The sequence below is a fragment of the Microtus pennsylvanicus genome, chromosome 20 (genome assembly GCF_037038515.1).
Source record: "Microtus pennsylvanicus isolate mMicPen1 chromosome 20, mMicPen1.hap1, whole genome shotgun sequence".
In the NCBI taxonomy this organism is placed as follows: domain Eukaryota; kingdom Metazoa; phylum Chordata; class Mammalia; order Rodentia; family Cricetidae; genus Microtus; species Microtus pennsylvanicus.
In genome coordinates, this window is record NC_134598.1 from 24,954,254 (window position 1) to 24,979,015 (window position 24,762).

General features: G+C 38.2%; 1 protein-coding gene across 3 annotated transcripts; it reads right to left on the minus strand.

Moving 5' to 3' along the window:
- Positions 1–2,765: 2,765 nt before the first annotated feature.
- C20H12orf50 (chromosome 20 C12orf50 homolog) lies at positions 2,766–23,058 on the minus strand. Of its 3 annotated transcripts, XM_075954622.1 has the most exons (13): positions 23,005–23,058; positions 21,143–21,262; positions 20,707–20,827; positions 16,842–17,006; positions 15,826–15,903; positions 15,631–15,744; positions 13,178–13,288; positions 10,719–10,823; positions 9,471–9,590; positions 7,972–8,076; positions 7,519–7,722; positions 5,630–5,722; positions 2,766–2,791 (listed from the first exon to the last, which is right to left on the minus strand). In XM_075954622.1, the coding sequence occupies exons 1-13, from the start codon at positions 23,056–23,058 to the stop codon at positions 2,766–2,768; spliced, it is 1,416 nt and encodes a 471-aa protein (XP_075810737.1). The 3 variants fall into 3 exon arrangements, with proteins under 3 accessions (XP_075810737.1, XP_075810738.1, XP_075810739.1); XM_075954623.1 differs by lacking the exon at positions 23,005–23,058 and having other exon boundaries at positions 9,471–9,587; positions 21,143–21,154; XM_075954624.1 differs by lacking the exons at positions 9,471–9,590; positions 23,005–23,058 and having other exon boundaries at positions 21,143–21,154.
- Positions 23,059–24,762: the final 1,704 nt, after the last annotated feature.

Consider the following 24,762-nt stretch of genomic DNA (forward strand, 5'->3'; position numbering starts at 1 on the left):
CAACTGAGGAAAGCTGGGAGCAGAGGGGTGGTCTTCCTCACGACATATTACACTGATTGGTTATCTAGCACCAAATGGTCAGCATTGAAAACAAATATATAAGTAACATTATATGGATTGAACAGTTTATATTTAGGAATTTATGTGTGTGTATAAATACATATGTGCGTGTCATAACAATGAATAAAGAAGCCATGGATTTGAAGAGGAGAGTGTATGTGGGAGCGTTTGGAGGGAGGAAAGAGGGAAAATGGCATAATCAAACTAAGATCTCAAAAATAATGAACAAACAAAAATTGCAATTGACTTTTTTATATCACCCCAACTATGCAAAATTTGTTAAACTCTCATGATAAACCTGAAAATTTTTAAAATATTTTGGCATTTCTAGATAGAAAATAATACCACCTACGAACAATAAAAATTTCCTCTTAATTTCAATTGTTGATGGAATTTTGTTCTCATCTTACTCTATCCATTAAGAGTGCTACCAAAATAGCTACCTGAGGCCATGACAGAGAACACTTTTTTTACTCCAGGTGGAGAACTTATCGCTGACAATGAAGATGTTTGTTGTAGAATTTTAAGAAAAAAATTTTAATTTTCTGGGTTTATTGAGAGTTAGTTGCATTCCACTAATTTGGTAAGTAGAACTTTTAATATCCATTACCAAACATAATAAAAATTTTATTGTTTCATCTTTGACTTAGGAGTTATTTAGAATGTCAGACCCCACAGTTTTGAATCCATTCCATCCTGACTAAAGGTCTTAAAGTTCAGATTTATTCTTGCTCTTCAAACATGAACAACAAGATGTTTGACCAAAAGTGTGGCTACTGGATGCCTTACTCTTCAAAGGTCTGTCAACTTAGGGCGTGGTTACCAGTTGTTTTGGGATGTAAGGAGGTAATTATGCTAGGTTTGCTCTTTCTACCATGGGAGTCTTGTGCCCTCCCCTTTTGTTTAGGGTGTGTAAGGACTGACAGTAATAAGCTCGGGGCTTTTTTGATTTTTGCTATAGTATTCACTGTAAACCCTCCCGACTCTTTCTTCTGTCTCGTCTATTTCCTTCCTCAATCCACACTCCCCTTCTCTGTAATGTATGGGTAAGTCAGGCCAGACCCAACATTAGAAAATCGTATTTTAATATTCCTATATCAATAAGACCATATTTAGTCATTAGTTATTGCTTATAACCAAATGAGTTTGTTATTTAAATGAGTAGATGATGTCCCCTCATCAAGTTCAGCTAGGCAGCTTTACGGTTGAGCTGTTTTCATACACACTTCTCAAATCTGCTTCATCAATATACATATCTGTATCATCTTCATTTTTCTATGCTCTGCTCATAAGGACAAAATAAATACACCCACTGTTATTGAAAGCCAGTGTGTGGCGTGCACTAGAGCAGAACTGGAGTTCATCACTCAGCAAATGAGAGCTGAGTGATGTAAAACGTTTCAAGTGAAATACTTTCAAAAAGAATGCTTTCGCCTACAACTATTAAGAGGCAACTCTTCATCAGAAAACTTGTGAAAATATAAGATATCCTAGTATAGAAGTATAAATGCAAGAGTACTTTATGTTGAAAAAGACTTACATTGATTTAATACTTGATCTTTAAGTTTTAAAACTAAACCTTCATGTTTTTGCTTTGGTCATATAAAAAATGGGTAATGGTGAGTAAAATTTCAAATATTAATTTAAAAATTTATTATTAAAAATCTATGATCCTAAGATGGAAAGATAATAAAGGAGTTTCCAGGTGAGGCCTCACTTGGTTTTGTTTTTGAGATAGGGTCTCACTGTGTGGTCCTGACTGATGTGGAACACACTTTGTAGACAAGGTCGACCTTGAACTCAGAGATCTGCCTGCCTCTGCCTACTGACTGTGTGACTAAAGGCTTGAGTCACCACTTGCTTGGCATCTCACTTGTGTCTGAATTTCTGGAGTTACTGAGGCCTTGGAACTTCTGGGAAATAAATTAGTTTACTATTCTTTTTAAAGGAACCTCCTTTGCTCCATTATGGTCATATAATTTTTGTCTTTGTGACAGGAAAATAATTCACTCTTCGGTTTTCAGTGTGGCGACTCTTGGCAGAGAAGTCTTGCAATTGCCAATTAAAAGACACTGTTTGGCGACTTCCCTGCATGATAGACCAACTCTCTCTCCTCTCTCTCTCTCTCTCTCTCTCTCTCTCTCTCTCTCTCTCTCTCTCTCTCTCTCTCTCTGATACATGAAATGATATTTAGATTAAAATTCCTCTGAGGTATTCCTCGTCAACGGCCAGCTAGGACATTGCTGAATTTGTGTTTGCCTTATGAGTTATTGTTGAAAGCCCTGCTTCAAACCTAAGAAAAGAAGGTCTGAATTGTTTGCCATGAAGAACATCACAAACAGCAGAGATCAAAACAGTTTTACCCTTTTCTCTGTACAATCTAGCTTGCTTACGATTAAAGAATGATTTTAATGGTCAAACTTTGAAATTTTATTAAATGTTTGCGGCAATGTACTGAATGAATCCCAGACATACATAAATAAACAGGCAGCTGTTTGCAATTTGCATTTTATCAGTTTTGAACAAGCACAATGTTCTTCCTGCATCTTATTTTCAGAATTTGCATTTTATCATCGTTGACTACCACTATACCCTATGGAGTACTTGAATATCTCATTCTTGGAATTTTCGTTTTTGCTTGTAAATCAGGTGATGGCTGTCACTTTTCTCTTTTTCTCATTTTTCTCTTCTTTCAACCTCCAAGTTTACTTGCTCCCATTTCTTCTTGGCTCTAGAAACAAAATACACAAGATATTTCATTTTCTTTCCATGTTTTGTTTCATTAATTCGTATTTCTGTTGTTAACTACCATGAAAGCTAAAACAACAACAAAAAAAAAAAAAACCAAGCTTAGTGTTTCATTAAGTTCTCAAAATGTCATTCAAGCTTCCTAGATTTCTTTTTGATGCTTTTTGAACATTGCATTTTAGATGAAGGGTTGTTGAAAGATTGACTTAATACTGCATATAAGTCTGCATTTAAAAGAGACAGCAAGAATGAATGAAATGAACAGTCTATGATATAAAAACAGGCACTTCCATGTTTGTCCTATCCGAATGGACATGTGGCCACAGGGAAGATTGGCACTGAGGGTATCTCCAGGCAATTATACTTTGTGCCCCTAATCCTCCTTTGTGACTAGCCCTTTCCTCTCCTTTCCCACTACACCCATACTGTCCTGCAACACTTTCCCAAAAGACTTCTCTGGTCCATTTGCATTTCCTCAGTCTTGGCTGCTGGAGCCTCAGAGGAACAGGCAAATGGCAGCTCGTGCCTTCTGTTTCTTCCCTCCAGCATCCATCTGTCCACTGGGAAATGTCACAATGGCTGTTCTGCGCCCTAGCAAGGACATGTGTGGGAAGAAACACAAGCTAACCTTTCTCATTCGGTGGATGACAACAACTGGAAAGGCCAAAATTGGGAGTAACCAGTTTCTCAATCAAAAACATGTAAGAAAACAAACTTGCGGTTTATAAAATACTATTCATTTTATAAAGTCTTCTACAGTATAGACAATGCAAGTCCTTGTTTTTCCTGAAGTAATAGACCTTTGTACACAAACTCAGTTGAATTCAGGAATTTCTTAGTCACTTTGCTTTCATAATTCAATCACATTTAAAGGTTCTTCTTGGGGTTTTGTTCCTCCCCAAGACTCTGTGGCTGCTGGTCCTAATTCCTGGGATGGGTCAAGGAGAATGCCACCTGCCACATCACAGCCAAAGTGAGAATACAAACTTTCAACAGACCAGTGTAGCTGGTTCTTCAGCCACTTAACCTGCCTGGGGTTTCACGAACCTGAATGCTCACCCAAATCAGCTGGCTGTGTTGGAAAGATGGCATCCAGCCACAGCAGGTATGAGATAAAGACTCCACATTTCTAATGAGCTCCCAGGGGACAACACTGCAGCTGCCCCCTCAGGAGCAAGGGTTTGCTCCCTGGATGCTGCGCTGGTATCTACTTACGTCTCTCTCAGAGGCCATCTGTTGAGATCCCAGCTAAGTGCCACTTTGACCCCAGCAGATCTCAACAACAAGCAGATATTTTCCCAAAGTTCATTCCTTCACTTATAGCCAGACTACTTCATGCATTCGCTCCATGGTCTTTTTCTCTTACACACAATGGCTGTCTTCCAGCAATGCCCCACAGGACTGTGTGATGCCACCTATGTAATCTCGACAGAATTCTCAAATCCTGTCTTTAACCTCTCATGTGATATAGTCCCTGCCTTTCCCCTATCCACAGGACTCTGAGACATTCTTTTTAGAACTTTTCTCTCTGCTAATTGCACCTGATAAGGCAATGGAGCCCTGCATGGATGTGTAGATTCTATGCTACATATAGGTGGTACATATTTACATCCTGAAGTACTTTGACATGCTCCAAGTATTCCACTGTTGCTATCTAACTATTTCATTTGGGAAAGGGAGCCACTGGGTTGCAAAATCAACCATTTTCACAGGATTAGGGCAAAGAGAACTCCTCAACATTCCAAATGCGTCCCTCTCAGATAGAAACCATAAGAAGAAAAGCTGGAACTTAGAAATGCCAAATTCCTTCAAGGAGTTTCATTGTATCTTCACTTTTGTTTTCTCTCTCCTCTCTTCCCTCTCAAATTATGTTTGTTCACATGTAACCGTCGAGTCAAAGTTAAGAGAAATTACAGTCAGTTAAGCAATACTGTATCTACCTTCTCTTGCAGCATAATTTGGTTTGCAAGATGAAAGAAAGTTGGATACATTCTGTCTCCAGTAAATAGTGTACCGATTCTGGGTACTGACACACAGTTGAAGTCAAAGGAGGTTTTTACAAGTCTCATATGAGTCACTTACTTTGGAGAAAATAAATTATCTAGTCTACTTATAGACCTTCTGGAGGACCCTGGTATAAAAACTTATGGGATCAGAATATTTTTAAATTACTAGGATATTTGTTTGGATACAAGTTCCTTATCTGAATTATGTGTTCTGAAAGATTCAGTTATTTGAAGAATAATTTGTATTCATTGCAACTCGTTTCTAAGCAAAGAAAGACATCAAGCTGTCCAGCAAAAGACTGATCAGGACCTGTAGGAACATCTAACCAGAGATTTCCAACCTTCCTGTTCCCTCAGTGAGCACAATGTATAACAAGGGGGAGAATACAAGTCACTTAATGTCTCCTTGGAGATTCATGGACTGCTAGCCTACACCAGCTTACATCTCTCTATGGTAAGTACATCAAGAGAGAGTATCTTATTCATGCTAAATATGATTTTATATTCTTTCACTGTATTATAACAAAGACTAGCTTAACATATGTAATTATTACAATTGCTGTATTTGATTGAGAGAAAAAACAGCATCAAAATGTTTCCTGATAACACAAACAGGTAAAACTGAACACCATGAAACAAAATAATATTGACTTGTCACTATGACAGGGGACTACTAACTCCCCAGATCTTCTCTGTAATTAAGTGATCTTGAAATTTTTTAATTTTAAGTGCTTTTAAATCTGTTTCTTGGCTTAAGAACTTGTCGTTTATTTCCAGGACTACACGACACATCGAAGTCACCAGTGAGTAATTACCTGGATATATCTTTTCAGTTTTTGAATATGTTTTTGTAAAAGGAATTCTTCTTCGCCAGGCTGAACCATTATATGTTGTTGACACATGTTTATCTGAGAAAACAAAGAAAGGAGACTGCTAGCAAATATTGCTGAATTCAACAACTATATGCCAAGAGTATGGCAAAGCTATAAATATCTCAGCATTAAAAATTACCCTCCACGTGTTTTCTCTACCATTTGAAAGCTAAGGCAACAGGAATGCCAGGGGGTTTATTAAATTCACTTATGTGACCAGCGAGCAATCTCTTAATCTACTGTTCATTTCCTCAAATAAGGCTCTATCCTATGAGACTAATCTAGAAGACAAAACGGTATCTGCATATAGTGTTTCATGATCTTTCGTCTATGACTTAACACATTGTCTTAATAACGTTGGGAGAGGTCATGTGTTTGAGAGAGAACAAGGAGGAGCTTGTGGGAGGGGGCTTGAAGGGAGAAAGGGGAAGGGAGAAAGGGAAGGGAGAGGTGATATAATTATATTACACAGTCTCAAAAATAAAAGAAAATTAACATTTCAGACAATGCATAATTGACTTTGTAAATATCTTTTAAGCTTTATTTTAAAGAAAACAAGGCACATGTACTTCCAGGAATTGCCCTCTGTGAAAGCAGTGGCAACTGAAATTGTGAGCTTAGGAAGCCAAAGCAGGCACACACACACACACACACACACACACACACACACACACACTCAGAGAGAGAGAGAGACTAAGTCGTTTATAAGGACTTGCTTTTCTCTACTCCCTAACATTGTCATATTTGCATTTCCAGGGTTATCACCACATATCTATAGTTCTCAGTGTGGGGCTCATATCAGGAATTTTCATTTGGGGTCATTTTTTGTGTGCCTATATTTGCATGAATGAGGCACAACAGTGACCAGTATAGTGGCTGGCACATTCAGTTCATACAAATCTAGACTTTGGCAACACGCTGTGCTTGTACACATTGAAGTTCTCATAGTCACAAGAGTATTACAACAAAAATAATAAATAGTATAATAACATGGTAATACATTTAGAACTAGTTTCTTCTGAGTGCATACTTCTTCACTTATACACATCCGTACACCATTACAGTCTAACACAAACAGTTAAAATGAAATGTCTATTTAAGCTGTTAAATACAGACAGAGTCTTTGCCTATGCTTCCAAAAGTTCTTGACAATTGGAACTCACAAACTACACTGTAAATGCAAAGCTCCAACGTGAATTACAGAGAACTGAATGACATTTTGTTAAGTCAAGAGAACTGAAACCCAACTTCCAAAGAGAAAAATTCATCTAAAGCCGGAAGAAAGAAATTCTCCCCTGTGGCCGTGTACTTCCTGACATAACACCATGCCTTTGCCTATTACAAGATGAAATGATTTAGAAGGTCATGGTGGGAGAGATGAAAGGTTGTCAGAAATATTGCAGTTAACCCTCACACTAACCCTTTCAAGAAAGTAATCATGATGTCCTCAAGAAAAGACAGCGTGGTAATCTGACAGACATAATTGAACTGCGCACTTAGTAGAACAAGAAAATGTCAACCACTTGAAAATAATCCTCCCGTGTGAAATGAAACTACCCAGGGTGAACAAAGAGCTGTGCAGGGAGGCAAGTCTCTAAGGATGTGTAGTACCAGTCCGTCAGCTTCCAGCGTGAGTATTCTTTCGTGTCCTTTAAAACATGTGCCTGACTCCTCCTGGATGCGGTCCTTTGGGTTAGTGTCGAGGATGTTATAATGATACTGGCCCAGGAGCAGCAGTGAGTGGGAGGACCAAAGATCAGCTATCCAGGCGGGAAATCCTACCCTAAGGCCAAGTGCAGTAAGGAGTGAACCACATCAGATAAGACCCTCACCTGGACAGAGGTTGAGTTTGGGTTCCTTGTTGACATCAGCTTTGTTGTAGGACCCAGTTGTGGGCTTGCTTCGGGGAGGGGCGTTCAGTGTGACAGTTCTTACTGAATCTCTTTGGACATGCATGTAGGAGGCGTTCTCGGCATTTCGGTTTTTATTCTGATGGTGGTAACTCATTTTATGTTTGGGATTTGGGGTGTGTGCTGCTGTAAAATCAAAAGAGTAGAGATCAGGGATGCGACAAGCCAGGCTCACATTCATAAAATACACTGCATTTGAAGCATGGGGTAGCAAAACAGAACAAGCTAGAGCATGCCATGCAGAGAAGAACTGGGGTAACTTTTAAAGTAGACTTCAAGTTACATGGCAATGATTTTTTCTTAGCGTGGGAAAAATTTGATATTTAATCTCTGTGAGAATTATAATTAGAAATACCAAACACTCAGATATTCTACCTCTCCGCCTTCCAGAGCCAGCAAAGTTCTTTGGTTCATCATAAATCCATTTTCTTTTCTTCACACCTTTAAAATGAGGCTTCCTCACTGGCTGGACATCATTCGCTTGGAGAAGATACAAATATTTTACAGTTTTTCAGAGATGCTTTTATCTGAAAATTACTGAGGTGATAATTACATATCTGTGCATTCTCGCATCAAGCAGAAGTATGCCGCTCTAAGACTAGCTTTTAGAACAAAGAGTGACTGGTTTTTAAGTGTCAAAAAAAAAATCCCTCTTGGGAATACATTAATGAGAAAAAAAAAACCTTTGATAAGCTGCTTTCCTTTTAAAATGTTTTATTGTTCTCCAAAGAAATGCGTGGGCTCCTTAAAAATAACAGAAAAGAGCACTCCGATCACAATAACAAATCCAAGCACAACGCTTTCTTAAGGTCTTAATTGTTATCCTCAAAATAAATCGTTTTGTACTTTTTAAGCCCAAAACTGCTATTTCTTAGTGAGTTTGGTTAATACATAAAACATGTTTACTGAATTAAAGCACCTCATCATTTTCAAAGTGTTACAAGGGTGAACCCTCAGGTAGTTTGGCACAGCAAGGCCGACTAGGAGAAAGTATAAGCTTCTAGGCTTTCTGGTCTCCCATGTTATGTGAATATACTCATAGCAAAGTTTCTACATGCATTCTCAGTTTTTCAAGACTGTCCAAGGGGATTCTTAAACCAGTTTTGTAGAGGCATTCTGCTGTTCGCACATGACTACAAGGAAAATGAGTACCAGTGTTCAGATTACAGTAGCTCTCCGCTAGTAGGACAATAAATCTGTGTTTCCCTTAGCCTTCAAGTTTCGCTTAAATTTTAAGCCCTCGCATTTAAGCCCTAGACATTAAACAATAAAATACGTCTCCTTACCACACATCACTCCCAAACTCCCACACCTCAGATATAACCTCCAAAGTTATAACGAGTACTAGGAACAAGAGTTTCCTAAGGGAAGTTATTGCGGTTCTCCTTCAGTACCTGGGAACCAATAATATTAACAGCAGTTCGGTAAACAAAACCAGGAACGGGGGAAGGACTGAAGGAATGAGGCAGATTCCATCAAAGCAGCGGCTGGCTCAAAGCACCAATGCCCAGGAGAAGCCAAATTGAGAAAAACGATCTGCAACAATTGTGATTGCAAAGCTGCCATTATGTTCCACGATGGAAAAAAAGTAACGTGCTGGACTAATGACCTTCAGCACGGGCAGCTTACTATTACGTCAATATGTGCCTCAAACTGGCGGATATAATTCGTTAAGGCCTATATCATAATCTGTACTCCAGACTTAAGAGAGAAATATTATTTATTTACTACTTCAAATGGCAGACTTCTCAAACCATGCTTTTTCCTTTTCTTTCTTTTTTTTTCCCTTGTCAATTCTCTTGCAAATAAGAAAAACATATTGATAAGAAGACAACCAAACGCAAGGTCTAAAAGTGATGCGACCACTGCCTTACTTGAAGAGGGGCTCTCTCTGCACTTCACGCTGATGTTCTCTGTAGCATTTAGCACATGCGTTGTAGGGACTAGGCGGGTGGTTAGGGTACGCTTTGGATGTAGACTGTCCTTGCTTTCTTCTAAAGCAAATAGAGAAAAAAAAACACGTCAAACTTAGTAAGAGAAACACTTCCAATGGGCACACCTACTATGTATGTGTGTCACTTTCTAGAATGCATGGTTAAAATTGTCTAATTGCCACACCGTACCTCAAGTACGGAGGAAAGTTTAAAAACGCTAAAACTATAGCTATCATTTCCATGCACAAGTGAGATGTCAGTGTTTTAACATCTCCTTGAAGATTTTAAGTACATTGTATTTTCTACAGGGAATGCATCCATTTATGTTCTCAAGACACTATTAATGGGATCACATTCATTTGCTCTGTGTTTGGCAGAGGGACTGTTCAATAAAACATCCACAATTATGAGCGTGTTCTAAATCTGCGCTGTTCCACATAACAGCCCCTACCTACACGTGTGTATTTACTACTTGGCATGGGGGCTAGTGCAGTTGAAAAGCTGAATTTAGAACTTGATACATGACAATTAAATTTAGGCACTCACACATAGCTAGTGGCCTCCAAACGAATATAGCTGAGGTATTTTCCCCTAAGCATTTCTTTGATTGGTTAGGGAAAATGTTAGCTCTGAGTAGGAGACAGATTTACACGTAATTTTTTACTAAATAACTTGACACAAACGTCTTTTCCTTTGCTTCTGTTTAAGGGAGCACACCCAGCTGCAGACAGATAGAGAGTATCACTAAGCTCTAGAGTAGACATTGTATCTCTATACTAGCCACAGGTTGTTTGTTATTAGCAATTACTGCATAAAGAATGAATCTCTTTGAAATGCTCATGAACAATGTTTCTCCAGAAACTCACTCATTCTGTTTTAATTTGCTAAAACAAAAAAACTTGAGAGGTCTTCGTATTGCCATTTAAGGAGGTTGATCACTTTAAGGCTGAAAGACTCAACCTTGGAATGTCCTTGTTCAACAGACTCACTTTCCAGACTAGGAAACAGGCTATAAAACTTAAAACAATTAAGTGCACAGCCAATGCAGAGCCTTGGGGCTTTGGTGTCCTATTCAGTACTTTCTGAGGTACCTTTTCAATTACATGTGGTTTCCATAACAACTATGATGCTCATTTTATTTATCTACCCAAAGTACAGAGGGTCAATTTTTAGCCCAAGACTCCTTACCTTTGACATTTGAACATTTGGAGGTGATTTCTTTCACTTCAGCTAATGGTTCACTTTCATCCACACCAAGAAATATGATCCTCTGTGGAACATAGCAGTCACCCCCTAGAATAAAACTTTACAGTCAGGGGCAGCAATAGTAACAAGAGGCACACGACTCCCTTTTAATACAGTAATGATCTTCATAGTATCTCTGGTGTTCAGTTTTGTTCAAACATGTCTCAGATGATGCTGTCCCATATCTCCACATATTCTATCAGAGATGCTTAGGTTACTGCATGTGTATTGGCTATATTATTTGAGTGGTCAGTGTGTAAACTGACAGATAATTTCAAGAAAATTCACATATTCCCTCTAACATAGTGATTTTTAGAGATATTCATAGTAAATATAACTTATCCTTTCCTTCATTTGAAATATGAAAACTGTTTTTTCCTTAGTCTTTCTTCTATATTTTTTTCAAGATAAATACACATGTAAGTTTTAGATGCTACAAATAAACTTGATAGTACCTTCACCATAAAATGTATTATATTAAGCAAAAAGTGTTTTAAAGAATCATTTTTCTGTGTGTGTGAGATGTGTTTATGCATGCATGTACAGGTACATGCATTTGTGTGTGTGCGTGTGTGTGTCTAAGCATGTGTATGTGCCTCTGTGTGCATGTATGCATGTGTATGTATGTGTGTGTCTGTGTGTGTGAGTATGTGAGTGTGCATGTGTGCATGCCTGTGCTACAGTACGGGACAATTTCAGGTGTTGCTCTTTGCCTCTGACCATGTTTGAGGTAGTGTTTCTTGTTTGCTATTACAGTTGTCAGGCTAGCTAACCTGCCAGGGCAAAAGGATTCTCTTCTCTACAGCTCCCATACAGCTGTAGAGGTACTTAGATTTCAGACACATGATGATACCATCTATGACATGTAGGTCCTGCAGATTGGACTCAGGGCCTCATCCATACCTGCCAGACAATTTACCTACTGAGCCATCTCTTGAGGTTATTAAGATAACCTTCTCTGAAAATAATATTCAGATGAAGCCATAGATCAATGGAGGAGCTCTTGCCTGGCATGCACAAGGCTCTAGGTAAATCTCATTCCCCAGTGTAACAAACATAAAAAGAACCTTAAAAACTAGTTTACAGAATAACCCGTGGAAAAGTCACACAACAAGACATCCCTGGGGGTGCAATAGTGACTCTTACATCTTGGAGGGATGAATCCTCTAATTGGACTTAAGTCCTGCCCATAGGAGGGAATTCATGCCTGGTACTGAAATCCTAGCCAACTACCTGTGACTGTTGAGGTCATGGAACCTACTCGTTACCCTTTCCCAAACCATTATAGCTCCGCATCCTAAGACATCATTAGACCCAGATAAGTATAGCTTTCACCCTCTTCAAAGAAGCTTCTTTTTACAGCAAACAGTGACCATTGAGGAAAGGCACACTGGTCAAAATGCTGAGAACAACTGATGGTGGAATATCCAGCCCCAGATACATCTCTAGCGTAACGTTTATACCTAAGGCTCAGATGACATCATAGAAGAAGTATGTAATGAGTCAGAGGACCCAGATATTAGCTAGCAGTCTTTCTCTATATGATAGCGAAACTGCACTCAGGAAACAGAAACAACAAAGTTGCCTAAGCAAGACCTGCACAATGACAAGACCAGTTGGCATATCAACACAGATGGAGACATTCTTACAAGGCTCCACCCCTAGATGAAGAACTACAGGCATACAATGACTGCTAAGAGAGGGAGGGAGATGCAGGCTTCTCCAGAAAGCAGCCCCGTGATGGGTTATCTGATCCCAAGAGTTCAATCCTAAACACATGTGTATATGAGCAACAGGACGAAGACTCTGCAGGTTGTATTGATGCATACATACCTGCATGCATGTGTGTGTGTGTGTGTGTGTGTGTGTGTGTGTGAGAGAGAGAGAGAGAGAGAGAGAGAGAGAGAGAGAGAGAGAGAGAGAAAGAGAGAAAGAAAGAGAGAGAGAGAGAGAGAGAGAGAGAGCGCTACTGCAACCATCAACAATGTGGATATGCTCGTACAATTCAACTTAAATATTAAACTAAAATACTCCAACTGAATGAGTCCAAACTGCACATTTCCACTTAAACAAAAATGTAAAACTAAACTGTGGGGGCAAAGATCAGAGTATGGGTATCAATGAGAGATGACAATTACCCTTGCTAGTCCCTTAGTGACTGATAAGAAAAAGCTGACCTAAGTGGTATTGGGATATAACAGAACAATTTGACAAAAGAGGACATCAAGGTATCCAATAAATTCGTGGCATTATGACTACATAGTCATATATGCATGTAGATTTTTTTCCAACTATACACCTCATTAAAGTGATGAAATTAAAAACAATGCTTCACATGTTCAAACTGAATAGGACCTAACTACAGTTGTAAAATATACCTCTTTCAGGATCATCTAGCTCACCTCCATTTTCAAAAGCAGCAATGTCAGTCCTTGGTTTCCTATCCAATGATGTTTTTCCCTCACCCGACCTTTCAAAGAGGCTGAACTTTGTTGGAACTGTAAGACCATCCCCTAGAGAGGGAAGAAACAAAAAGTCACCCCAGCAATCTTCACATTGTAAATAAGATTGTGATAGCTTTTGTGGTGAGAGTTAAGCGGCTTGAACATTACCATATACATGATTGTCATCATGATCTGGTGAACAACATATAAGTGAATTTATTTCAAGCTAACTTTGTAAATGATGAAAAAAGCAGAAGTTTATCCTCCCATTTTGATTGGCAACTAAATGGCAATGCGAGGTTTAAACAATCTTACACTATTGTGTGAGCATAATATGTTTAGTTCATTTGGTGTTTTATTGTACTGAATTTGAAATGATTCTCTTGATTCTATCTCTTCATAATTAATTTAGCAAACAGTGTTAGGGCCATTATTACTGGTACTTGATAATTAAATTACTCTCTTAATTTTCATTTTACATATTCAAAAAAATCTACTTTGAAAACAAGCTGTTGGCATCAGAATGAAAAGAGACGCAGCAGCCTAAAGCAGTGAGAGCCTCTAGATTGGTTAGGATACGAAGAAAGAATCAATTTACTTTGTGGATATCAGTAACATAGTTGATGAAATTTTGTGGAGGGAACCCATAAACAATAACACTGTTTCATAGTGGCATTTCATTTGTATTTTAATAAGTAAAACTTGCCTGAAGATCAGAGACTAAAACAACCCCACTCGTCACCCTTTACAGCCAGGCGGTGGCAACACACACCTTTAATCCCAGTAACCACACTAGTTGCCATAGAAACCAGGTGGTGCACGTCTTTAATCCCAGCCCTAGGTAGGATTATAAAACAGGAGGAGACAGCTCTCAGACACAGTCTCATTCTGAGATTCTTGGAGGCAGGATCGCCATTTCAGACTGAGGTAGAGGGAAGAGCCAGTGGCTGACTGCTTTGCTTTTCGGATCTTTAGGTTGAACCCCAATTTCTCTCTCTGAACTTTTGTTAATCGTGCTTCACTGTTTCACAGGAAATTTCCTAATTTTCATATTTGTGCAATAGTTATCTAAAAGCAAAGAACATGATATCTGTCCTTGCAGTAGTCCAGAATATCGTTGATAGCAGTGTTCATATTTATTCTAATAGTAGGTGAAACTCCAGAAGTAATAAAATATGATTTCCTTTGGAGTCAAACAACCCTTCCACAGGGGTCACTTAATGCCATCAGGAAACACAAGTATTTACAACGCAATTCATATTAGTAGCAAAATTATGGTTACAATAAAGCAGCAACAAAATTTTTATGGTTGGGGGTCACCACAATGTGACAAACTATATTAAAGGCGAGCATTGGAAAGATTGAGAACCACTAATCTAAGTAAACAGGGATATCGGGAATTAACTTTTTGGAAGAAATACAAGGCAATATTTATATGTATACAAATGTACACATCATTTGCTTTATAATCCTCCATTTTTAATTTTGACTGGTAGCTTTGTCTTTTGTTTTTGTTTGCTTGTTTTAAGGGTTCTCGCATCTGTTTAGTACAGGTTCCGGTATCCTCCTTCACCTTCTGATGGTCTATTGCTGCCACCTTCTGTCAGGCAGGAGAAACAGATGCTATGCTCTGTAGCCATCGGATCATCCTCAGCCTTCCTCATCCCTTGCCGCTCTTCTCCCTTCTCTCTGCTAGCTGCTCTCTCTGTGTGCGCCCCCTTCCTGTCCTCGAGAGGATCGGGGAGCAATTAAATTCTCTGCTATTGTTATGATTATGTGCATAAGCTCACTTGAAACCAGGATACTCTACATAAACTTTTAACACATATGGACTTTTCTTCAGGTTCCTGCTTTTCTATACACAATGCAATGCTCTCTGCCTTGACTTCAAGGACAAGGTGCTGAGCAGAAGCAAACTCAGACCTGCTTAAAGGAAACACATTATGAAAGAGTGAGCCTAGGACTTGTCCATCAAAACCGCCTTAAGACTGCTTGATACAAAAGACATTCATTCAACAGACAGACCGGCATTCTGCCACTGATATCGGTTTGCCACCTCACTTTTGTCCCTCCTGGTCTGGGTTATCTTTTCCATTCAGAATAAAACAGTAAGTCCTATTTCACAGAAAGACATACCACAGACACAGAAAGGCGAATTATATACAGAATTCCTGTGTGGAGTGTGAGCATTCCTTGTATCTGTGGAGTGTATTCATTGAAACATCATTACAGTAGCAGCATCCTTTCCTAGGAAACCTGGGTCATCCCGTAAAAAGTTTCCCTCTCACTCTCAAAGCAGATGTATGATTTATCATGCAATCCTGTTCTCGTGTACACTGCACGAAAAAATTTAAGGTCTACTCACTAACTATCTCTTATGTCACCTTGAATATTGTCAACTCAATTCTTACCTTCTTGCAACTCACTGCCATTTTCCAAAGGCTTTTCTAACTCTTTTTCCACCGTAGGAGCTGTGCTTTTTGATGACGAAATGTCTGGAGGAGCATGGAATCTATAGTATTCACCTAAACTCCCGTGAGAAGAGAATGGTTAGGAGGTGGAGCAAAACCAAGCCTTGGAAATTCCACAAATGTTTGATTTCTTACCAGATTTATAACACATCTCCTTTATTGCTCTTTTCTCTTCAATTTCTTCGGGGGTCTTTGTCCACAAACTAGAAGCATCTATAGGATATATTTTTTTAAAATTAAACTGTCCCAAATCTAAATAATCTGAAAATTTATAAATCAGAAAGAAAAATCCCAAATACTGTTTTCATGGATGGACTGCTCTTCATCTAATGTTTGAACTTAAAAAAAAAAGCGCAAACTCGTATTTCAAAATGCTTTTATGTTTAGTATTTGAAAGATTCATCAAAGAGAAATTAAACATTTTATGTTCTATGTGCTAAAATGAGAAGCCGAAAACACAGACTTGCTGAGAAGCTGGGGGGTAGAGCATGTAGACACAGGACAGGAAGAAACTATGTTTATCTAAAAGAACAGTGAAGAGTTCTGTGCATCCCTAAGCACAGAAACTATAGCGGTTGGTACCCACAGAAAGATGCATTCCGGGGCAGAGACAAAGTAAATTTGTTTTTTTGGGGGGGGGGGGTTGTTTATCTGAAGTTTATCTGAATGGCTCAATTGTGTTGTGATGTGAGAGGAAAGGGAAGGACCACAATGCAGGACACATGGGTCCTAATTCTGTACATACTGCTCTACCGATATCAGGAATGGTGCAGATTACAGTGCTTTATAAATTATAAGCTACTGCCTGGATGCTTAAAACTCAAAAGAGTAAACATGAAGAGAAATAGATGTATGTACACCAGCATTCCGGAAGTTGTCTCCCATGAGACTATCTGTGAGTACCTGTGTACTTAAACATGACACATGGCTCCCAGCCGTCATACGACAAAAACTCGTGGCCCAAAGAAACATAAGCACACATAGACAGAAAATAAATTAGAAACTAAGACTCATTTCTTTGATCATATTTGTATTTTCTCAACAAAACCTGGTATATATGTTGCATCCTAAGCCTCTCATAGTTGAGGAGTATGTAGAAAATACTGTGGGTTTTTACATGTGTACTGTAAACCAAGAAAAGGGGTACTAACCGTTTTGTTCCTCTTCTACCTCTTCTTCCTCTTCTTCTTCAAAGTTAGTTTTTAAAACTAATGGATTATGAATGGGTCGTGATACATTCTCCATGGGTTTCAGAGGTTCCTGACTCTGGCTTGGGGGTGGACTTCCTTCCTGACTTTCTTTCTGTAAGGTGGTGTCTACAGAGAAAACACAATGCTTTAGTCTGTTCAACCAGTATTGATAATAAATTCAGTGACAAACCATTCTTTGTGATGTTTTATTTCTTAACCTCACATGCCTCTTTCAGCATTGTGACCTTGGCCAACGTCTTCTAAAATAGCCTCCTTCCATAGTTCTTCATGCTTTCTGAGTCTTTTCTTGAATTGCCTTTAATATTTCATGCGCAGAAAAGCAGGCTTTTTCTAAGCATTGACTTTCACCAGCCTCTTCCTAATACACAGTTTAAGATGGCTGTAATCATTACGGTGGTAATGATATTGGTAATAATTTTGAGTGTAGTGCAGCTGACACAGTTTAGAAACAACCCCACAACACAGGCCACGTGTCTGTATCCTACAGATGAAATAACCGTGCCACAGTGAGTTGCCTAAGGTTACATTGGCAAGTGTGCTTAAGGCAGGATGAGACTCTAACCCAGTTTAAACTGCAGTCAGTGATCTTTAACTCTGGCAATTCGACTTCTAAAGTCTATGTCTGGTGCTTCTGGAGCAACAATAGCTTATGGAGAGACAGTTCCGAGCCAAGAACGGGTGAGGAAAAGCCTGCATGTGAGATCAGCTCTGTCCTTAAGCTCTTTGATTACATAATCCCCAAGTTTCCAGTTTTCTCTTCAATTAAAGCAACTGGGTTTCTATCCCTTAAGCCAGTGGCAGGCTGCAGTGGGCTCAGATCAGCACTGGATGCCTGAGTGCTCAATTTTAAGGATTATAAGTATGTGCTATCATGTCCAGCTTAACTGGCAGTTTGATATAAACCCCACAGCCCCATGAAGAGAACCATGAAGAACTCGTAATTGATAATTTTACCCAAGAGTGTAGATGTGATCTGCAATGTCAACTCAACTAATGGAAAATTGTTTGGGGAAGAACCTCACCCTGGAAAAGGATGGCTGGTGACTTAGATAACATTAATGACATTCGTGGCTCCATCTCACACACTTCACATTGCTGGTGGGTCTCATCTCAGCAAGGGAAATCCCACACAAAACCATTTCGCTGGTTGCTTTTTTAAATACACAAGTTTTATCTTATCTTGACCAGAGTGACATAGATATGTATAGATTACATAATGCTTTGTGCTAACTGATGCTATATTAGCTTTGTCTTTTCATAATTTATTCTATTTCCACCTTGGGTTGATAAGCAGTTATATGTTCTTAATGAAACACAGGAAGGCAGATGTTTTTCCTTAAATGTCCTAAATGACAATTCAATGGTCTAAGGTTAAAAAGAGATTTATGATTTTAGTTCTAATTGTTATAGCATTTGGTAGACAGACATTACTACACATAATATAAATAACTGCCAGGAATCAACTTATACCTTCTATAGTATTCAATATTTCCAAAATAAATAGGTAATAAATTAGCTCAAGACATATTTCTTTTAAAACCCTTGATAGTTGGTATGTTTGGGACATAGTGTATCTCGCAAAGTTTGATGTATTAGAATCTCGGGCCCCAGTATGGTGGCGTGTGGTGGTGGATCTTTGAAGAGGTGATGCCAATGGGAGAGAATAAGGTCAGGTCTTCTGAGATTCGTGGACCCCATGAGTGGACTGTTATAACATGAGGCTGGCATCTCCCCTGGTGCTGTTTTCACGCATACATTTTTTTTTTTTTTTACTTCTCTGCTATATTGTGAAGTAGCCGGGAGACTCTCACAGGACATCAGTACTGTGTTGTTTAAATCTTTCGTCTGCTAAAATCGTAAGGAAGATAAACCCCTTTTCTTATATATATAAAGATATGTATGTATGTATGCAAACATACAAATATATATATACACTCAGTCTCTGGTGCTTTGTAACACCAAAACAAAACAGACAAAAACAAGCATTCACCTACGACCTAGATAGTGAATTTTCTTTCTAGAGTACAGAACTGTGTCTGAGCAGAGGAAAACTTAATGTGACTGAGTTTTCAGCTCAATATGATTAACTAATACCCAAGATTTCCCAGGGTAGAATTGTTAAGTGTATGATATTGGTAAGTGAACAAACTCAAGATTCTTGGTCTCATAGAGCTTTTATTCTACAGGGACTCATTAGACAATAAACAGTGCACAGAGCAACCAAATTATACTGCATCTGAGAAGTTAACGGGGTGTGGGAAGCAGGAAATAGAGGAGAGTCAGGAAAATTGGAAGAGTATATGAAGGAGGTGGGACCGCAGGCTACATTTCAAACATAGCGCTAGGTACAGAGCTCATTAAAGGCAATATTTGAGCAAACCTTTGATGAAACAAAGTAGCTTGCCACAAAGATACTGAGGGAAAGTCCCATTATGCAAAGCCCTGAAAACTGGAAGAACTGTTGCGTTAACGTTCATTTAGTCACCAAGTGGGACGATAGATTAGGTGGAGAATGATAGTTCATTATGGGACGCGTGAAGAGGAGACTAGTCCTGATGGTAGTTAAGTGGGGAGATGGAAATTTGTAGAAATTCCCTACCCATCCCTTCAGCTCTTCAGTAAGATATTAGGGTCACCATCTGCGATGTGCAGATGTTGGAAGATGAATGAGAAGGAAAACAATTGAAAATTATAGTCTAGAAGAGATCTACCTGCAGACTAACATAGACATCGCTGAGATCAATAGTATTGACTCATTTGAGGTCTGTGGTTAAGAATTCAAACTCCATCATTATGGTCATGTGTTTTCTTTATCCACGAGCAGTTTTTACAACATACAAGAACAACCCACCCAACAGCATGACATCAATTTGCGCAGAGCTTATTTTAACAGTGGGGAAGACCATGATGGTCATTTACACAGGCATCCCATCCAGCCTGCTTTGAGAGGAGGCGGTCTTTTTTTCCTGCTGGTCTTTCAAGAGCTAGTGAAATCCCTGGGATTAAACTACCAGATAAAAATAATGTCATAGGAATGTGTCTCACTGGATAAAAAAAAAAAAATCATACGGTTGTAAACTAAGGAAGTCAGGTTAATCCATTACATCACTTCGGTATTTTCATCCTCTTAAAGTACTGCTTAGATTTCATCTCTTCACACCCCACCCATGCGTCTAAGCAACCAATTTACTGCACATTATTTTTGGTCCAGACATTGCAAAGCAGTGGCAAAAAAAAAATTATGTTCCCCATCCTCCAGATGCTTACAATCTAGTGAGAAAGAGATTAACAATAATAAAAGTATTACATATGTGATGTGCTTGATGAAGTCAAAAGTTTTCCAAAGTATGCAATAAAAGAGCTAAAGTCTTAGCTATTCACTTACTGGGGTTATATGAAACTAATCTTTTAATTCTCAAAGGGCTAATATCATTTTCTGCTCATATCTAAGACCATTCCACCAGAGATGTACAGTGACCATCGCAGAATAAGATGGCTGCAGCATCGGAAAAATCTTGAAATCACCAATTTCTCCAACAAGGTTCCCTTAAGTATGAGGTCCTCCGTGTTCTGTGAAAAATCTATGACAAGTCTCACATAAAGGGAAAATTTTAGTATCACTGCGGACAGCTGCTGTGACAGAAAAGAGACCTGCAACCCAGAGTGTGCCTTTGCTCTCTCTCTGCACTTATAAGAGATTCTTGACATCCTCACCTCATTTTTGTATGCAACTTACGCCTCCCTAGGCTTCAACTCCAAGACCAGACTATAACGCCACATAACCAGTTATTACAGATATACTCACTGCTACTTGGTGGCAAAAATAATCCATTGATATTTCGGGGTTTGCTGTGGTAAAAGATACAACTGATCTTCACACAACCAAGAGGTTGGGTTTCCCAGAAGCATGAAATGCTGCAGTTTTGCTATGAAAAGGAAGTGAGGGAAATACAATGTTTAGGCTCTCACAGTAAAGGCAGACTGCTAGAACACAATGCAAAGTGACAAGAAAAGCTTTAACTGCTGGCTTAGAATCACCTCTGTTTCCTACATTTAGCCACCTCTCAGCTTTTCTGTTTAAAAGATAAAGTGATCCTTTATTTTTCTACACATTTAGTTTGAACGAAGTGATAAACACTTAAGATTTTCTGGGAGGAAGAACTACTTCTATTTTGTTATAAAAGTTTAATTCAATGATACGTAAGGAAAATTCCTTTAGTGAAAAGGATCAGTCGTTTTACCTGCATTTCCATGTGTCTAAATCTGCAAAGTGGATCTAAACATTTTCTCTCTCTCCATAATGAACACACAGTGTCACTGCCAAGGGCTTCTTCACAGTGTCGGAATCGGCACTGGGAACCCTGAGAAGTAAACAATGCAGAAGACACAATATATTAATTTTAGTGTTTAATAACAAAATGTTAAACCAACTAAAAAAAACAAGGAGTCTATATAAAATTGGAATAATGAAAACATATACTACCAATGCAGGCTTGTAAGGACTAAGTTGTAGCAACTCTGCCTCTTTTCAGTGAGAAAGTAATAAGAAAATGTCATGATCAAATACCACAGGATAACTCGCTGCAAGTTACTCTCAAAATGCTGCGGTTTGTATCCAGTGAGCATTCACTAAGAGCAAAGATGTGAGACCAGAGACTCCCTTGATTGCAATACAACAAGAGGGAGGCTTTATTTAGCTTTCTAAATAAAGCTTGGAGAGTATCTACAATGTACTAGCAAGATTCTGCATACAAAGACCCACTCTACCAACCACTAAGACTATGGAGATGCTGCAGACTGGGTTGATATTGAGAAAGTAAGTGGAATCTCAACCGTGAGATATTGTGAAATCTGAAGTCATTTCCACATCACACATAACATTTATGTCTCATGTTCTTGATCTACAAAGACAAACAGTTGACTAAGATACTTCACATACCAACCAAAGTAGATGTGGATTATGTCAACTGGCTGCCACTGCTTTATTTTTGAATTCTACACTCTTTTATGTATGTACTCACAGTTGGAAAAACTGTAGGCCACTGTCTCAGACAGGGGAACAGCGAGCGATAACAACATTCCATTGCATTCCTTTCTCTCTGACATATAGAAGACTCTTTGTCTTCTTTCTATTTCTCTACTCACGTTCCTTTCCCATCAAAGATGGAGTTTGTACTCTCAGAGCACGGGATAATGGGCAGTGAGTTTGTGTTCAGGCAAACTGGTATTTAACCCCACAGCTTCACTATGTTTCAACAGCCACCGTATTAGCAATTTAACTCAGTTTTTCTATTTGTTTTCACTCTTTAAAAAAATTCTATCTAGTCATTTCCTTACAAGATAATATTCATCAATCGCGTGGGGATAAAAAGAGAAAGAGACAAAACACAGAAAGTCTGCCATCCAAGAACTCTTTGACAGGTAACGTGACAAAAGTGGGCTGAATTCTTGTGGCCAAAAAGTTTGACTCCAGGTTGCTAGTAGAGCTAAAAGATGTTTGACCAGACAGAACATCTATCTTTTTTAGGTTCATCTGGTACATGAGCAGTCATTGAGTTTCTACATTTATTCATTTTTTAATATCTATTAATCTCAATTCAGTGTTTCCACTTAACATTATAACTGTGGTTGATTTGTTTACATACGCTGCATTCGATCTCTTTTGACATGGTGTTTAAATACTTGTTACTCAGACTTCCGACAGGAAAAGTACAATAACTTTTAATGAATTTCAAAGAAGAAAAAATATACTACACCAACTATTTAATAATGTATGACTGAAGTCATATTCACCAAGATAACAGTCTATATTTTAAATATCATTATATAGTGTACAGAATTAAGAATCTGATGTTTAAAGAAGAAATATATTCAAATGTCATATAAAACTGTCATGAAATTAACTATATATATGTATATATATATAAAGAATAGTTTTAAATACATAATGATTTTAAATTAACCCAGACTTTCTCACATAAATTCAGGATAACAGAAATATATAAGCTTTTACTTCAGAATTAAGGTATCTCTTTATTGCTGCTTCTTTCTTCACTCTACTAAAAAGCTTAAGCATGGGTACTGTAAGTTGTACAATATTTACCTTTATGCATGTGGAATTAACAAAGAAATAGCAGTCATTCCCAACTTCTGCCATTTTCAATCTCTTGCTGCTAATCCAATGACTGTGTGTTTTTTATAAGTACGTACAAATTTGCAGGGACGCAAATATAAGAACTATGAGAGTGTAAGGGGGGAAACTGTTCTTTTCCACAGTCTTTCGGGCTATCAGTAGTATTCCTTGACAACTGACCTCCTGTTGACAGTATATTACACAATAGATAATGCTTAAAGAAATTTAAATTAGAAGATACCTTCTCTAGCTTTGCAGAAATGTTGACAGTGGTTACTAGTAATCACACAAACTCAAACTTCCAGAATTTTCCTCATTGTTACACAATCCATTGTTTGCTCACCATTAATGACCTCATATGCAACTGTAGGCTCCTTCACCTAAGGGAATACTTTCCTTGCCCAATATATATCAAATATACTAAATGATTATCTGTAAGTTTAAGACTGTCTTTTATCTTTCAGTGTTATGGTTAGAGAAGAAACACAAATTCATATTTTCAAAGTTAAAATGGGTAAGTATTTCATGAGAAAAGTTATTTCTCTATGTGGTTTGAAAATGGAACTAACGTAAATATGCTATCTACAATCCAAAAAAATAGGTACAATCATTTAAATATGTATCTGTTGCTATATACACCGACTTAAAAACACTCTGTGCCAGATTGTTACAGTAATAAATGTACAAGAAAATAAACAGGAGTACCTATTCATCCAGTGACTTTATTCCATTTTCATCCGTCATAAAAGGAAAATTAGCTTCAGCTGATAGCAAAGGGTTCCAGCGTGCTTGAAACCTTGGAGAATTTGTTGAAAATAATATGAAGCCCTCTGACTCCCAGAGGGAAACATTTCAATGAGCAGTTGTTAAAGTATCCATCTGATTATCTTTCCTATAAGAATCAGAACCTCGCAGAAATAAAGAATATTCAACTTAGAAGTTGGCTGGTGATGACTGAGCACACTGGATTGAAGTATGTTTTTAAATTACTGCAGTCTTTTCATTAAAGTCATAGATGATCAAGACAAACATTGGTCTCCACTGGGTAAATTGCCATGAACTTTTTTAGTCCAGAGGTCTAGAGTAATAATCAAGAGCTAAACTCTAGGTTCGTTTGCTTGTAACTGTAAAATAAAAGGAATGAGGCAGTCTTAGAGGTAAAAGAGCAATTAAAGGTTTGACAAAAACCTTTGAAATTATTGATAAATACATAAAGATAAGTCTTGCCTTTTGGCTTGCCCTTCTAACTCTGGCAGTAAGGTGCCCATATTTACAGACTAGTCAGTAAAACACCCCCGAGAAGAATTTTCAAGTGTGCATCTGCTCCAGATGAATTCGTGACTGAGTGTGAAGAGTCACTAGATGGCTTTCAGATACTGTTATCAAACACTGTTATTGCCGAATTAAGTGATTTCACATGGAAAGCGCCAAAAAATGCTTTCACCTTGCCAGCTGATGAGTAGCCCACATTCCACTAGACTGTAAAATCCATTCAAAATCACAAAGAGATTTGGAAAAAAAGGAAGATTCTTTCATTGTGTAAAACTTTAGTTGGGCAGCTTCTGTTAGTCCTTGGGATACCCGGAGCCCTCCCTTTTCCTCTCTTAGTTCTTTTCTTTCCTATCACTAATTTTACTTTTCACTTTCGCCTCATTCCCATCCTGTTGTGTTTTTCATTTTAGACTTTTACAGGAAGCTCTGATTCTACTCAAGAGGATTTTTTTCTCT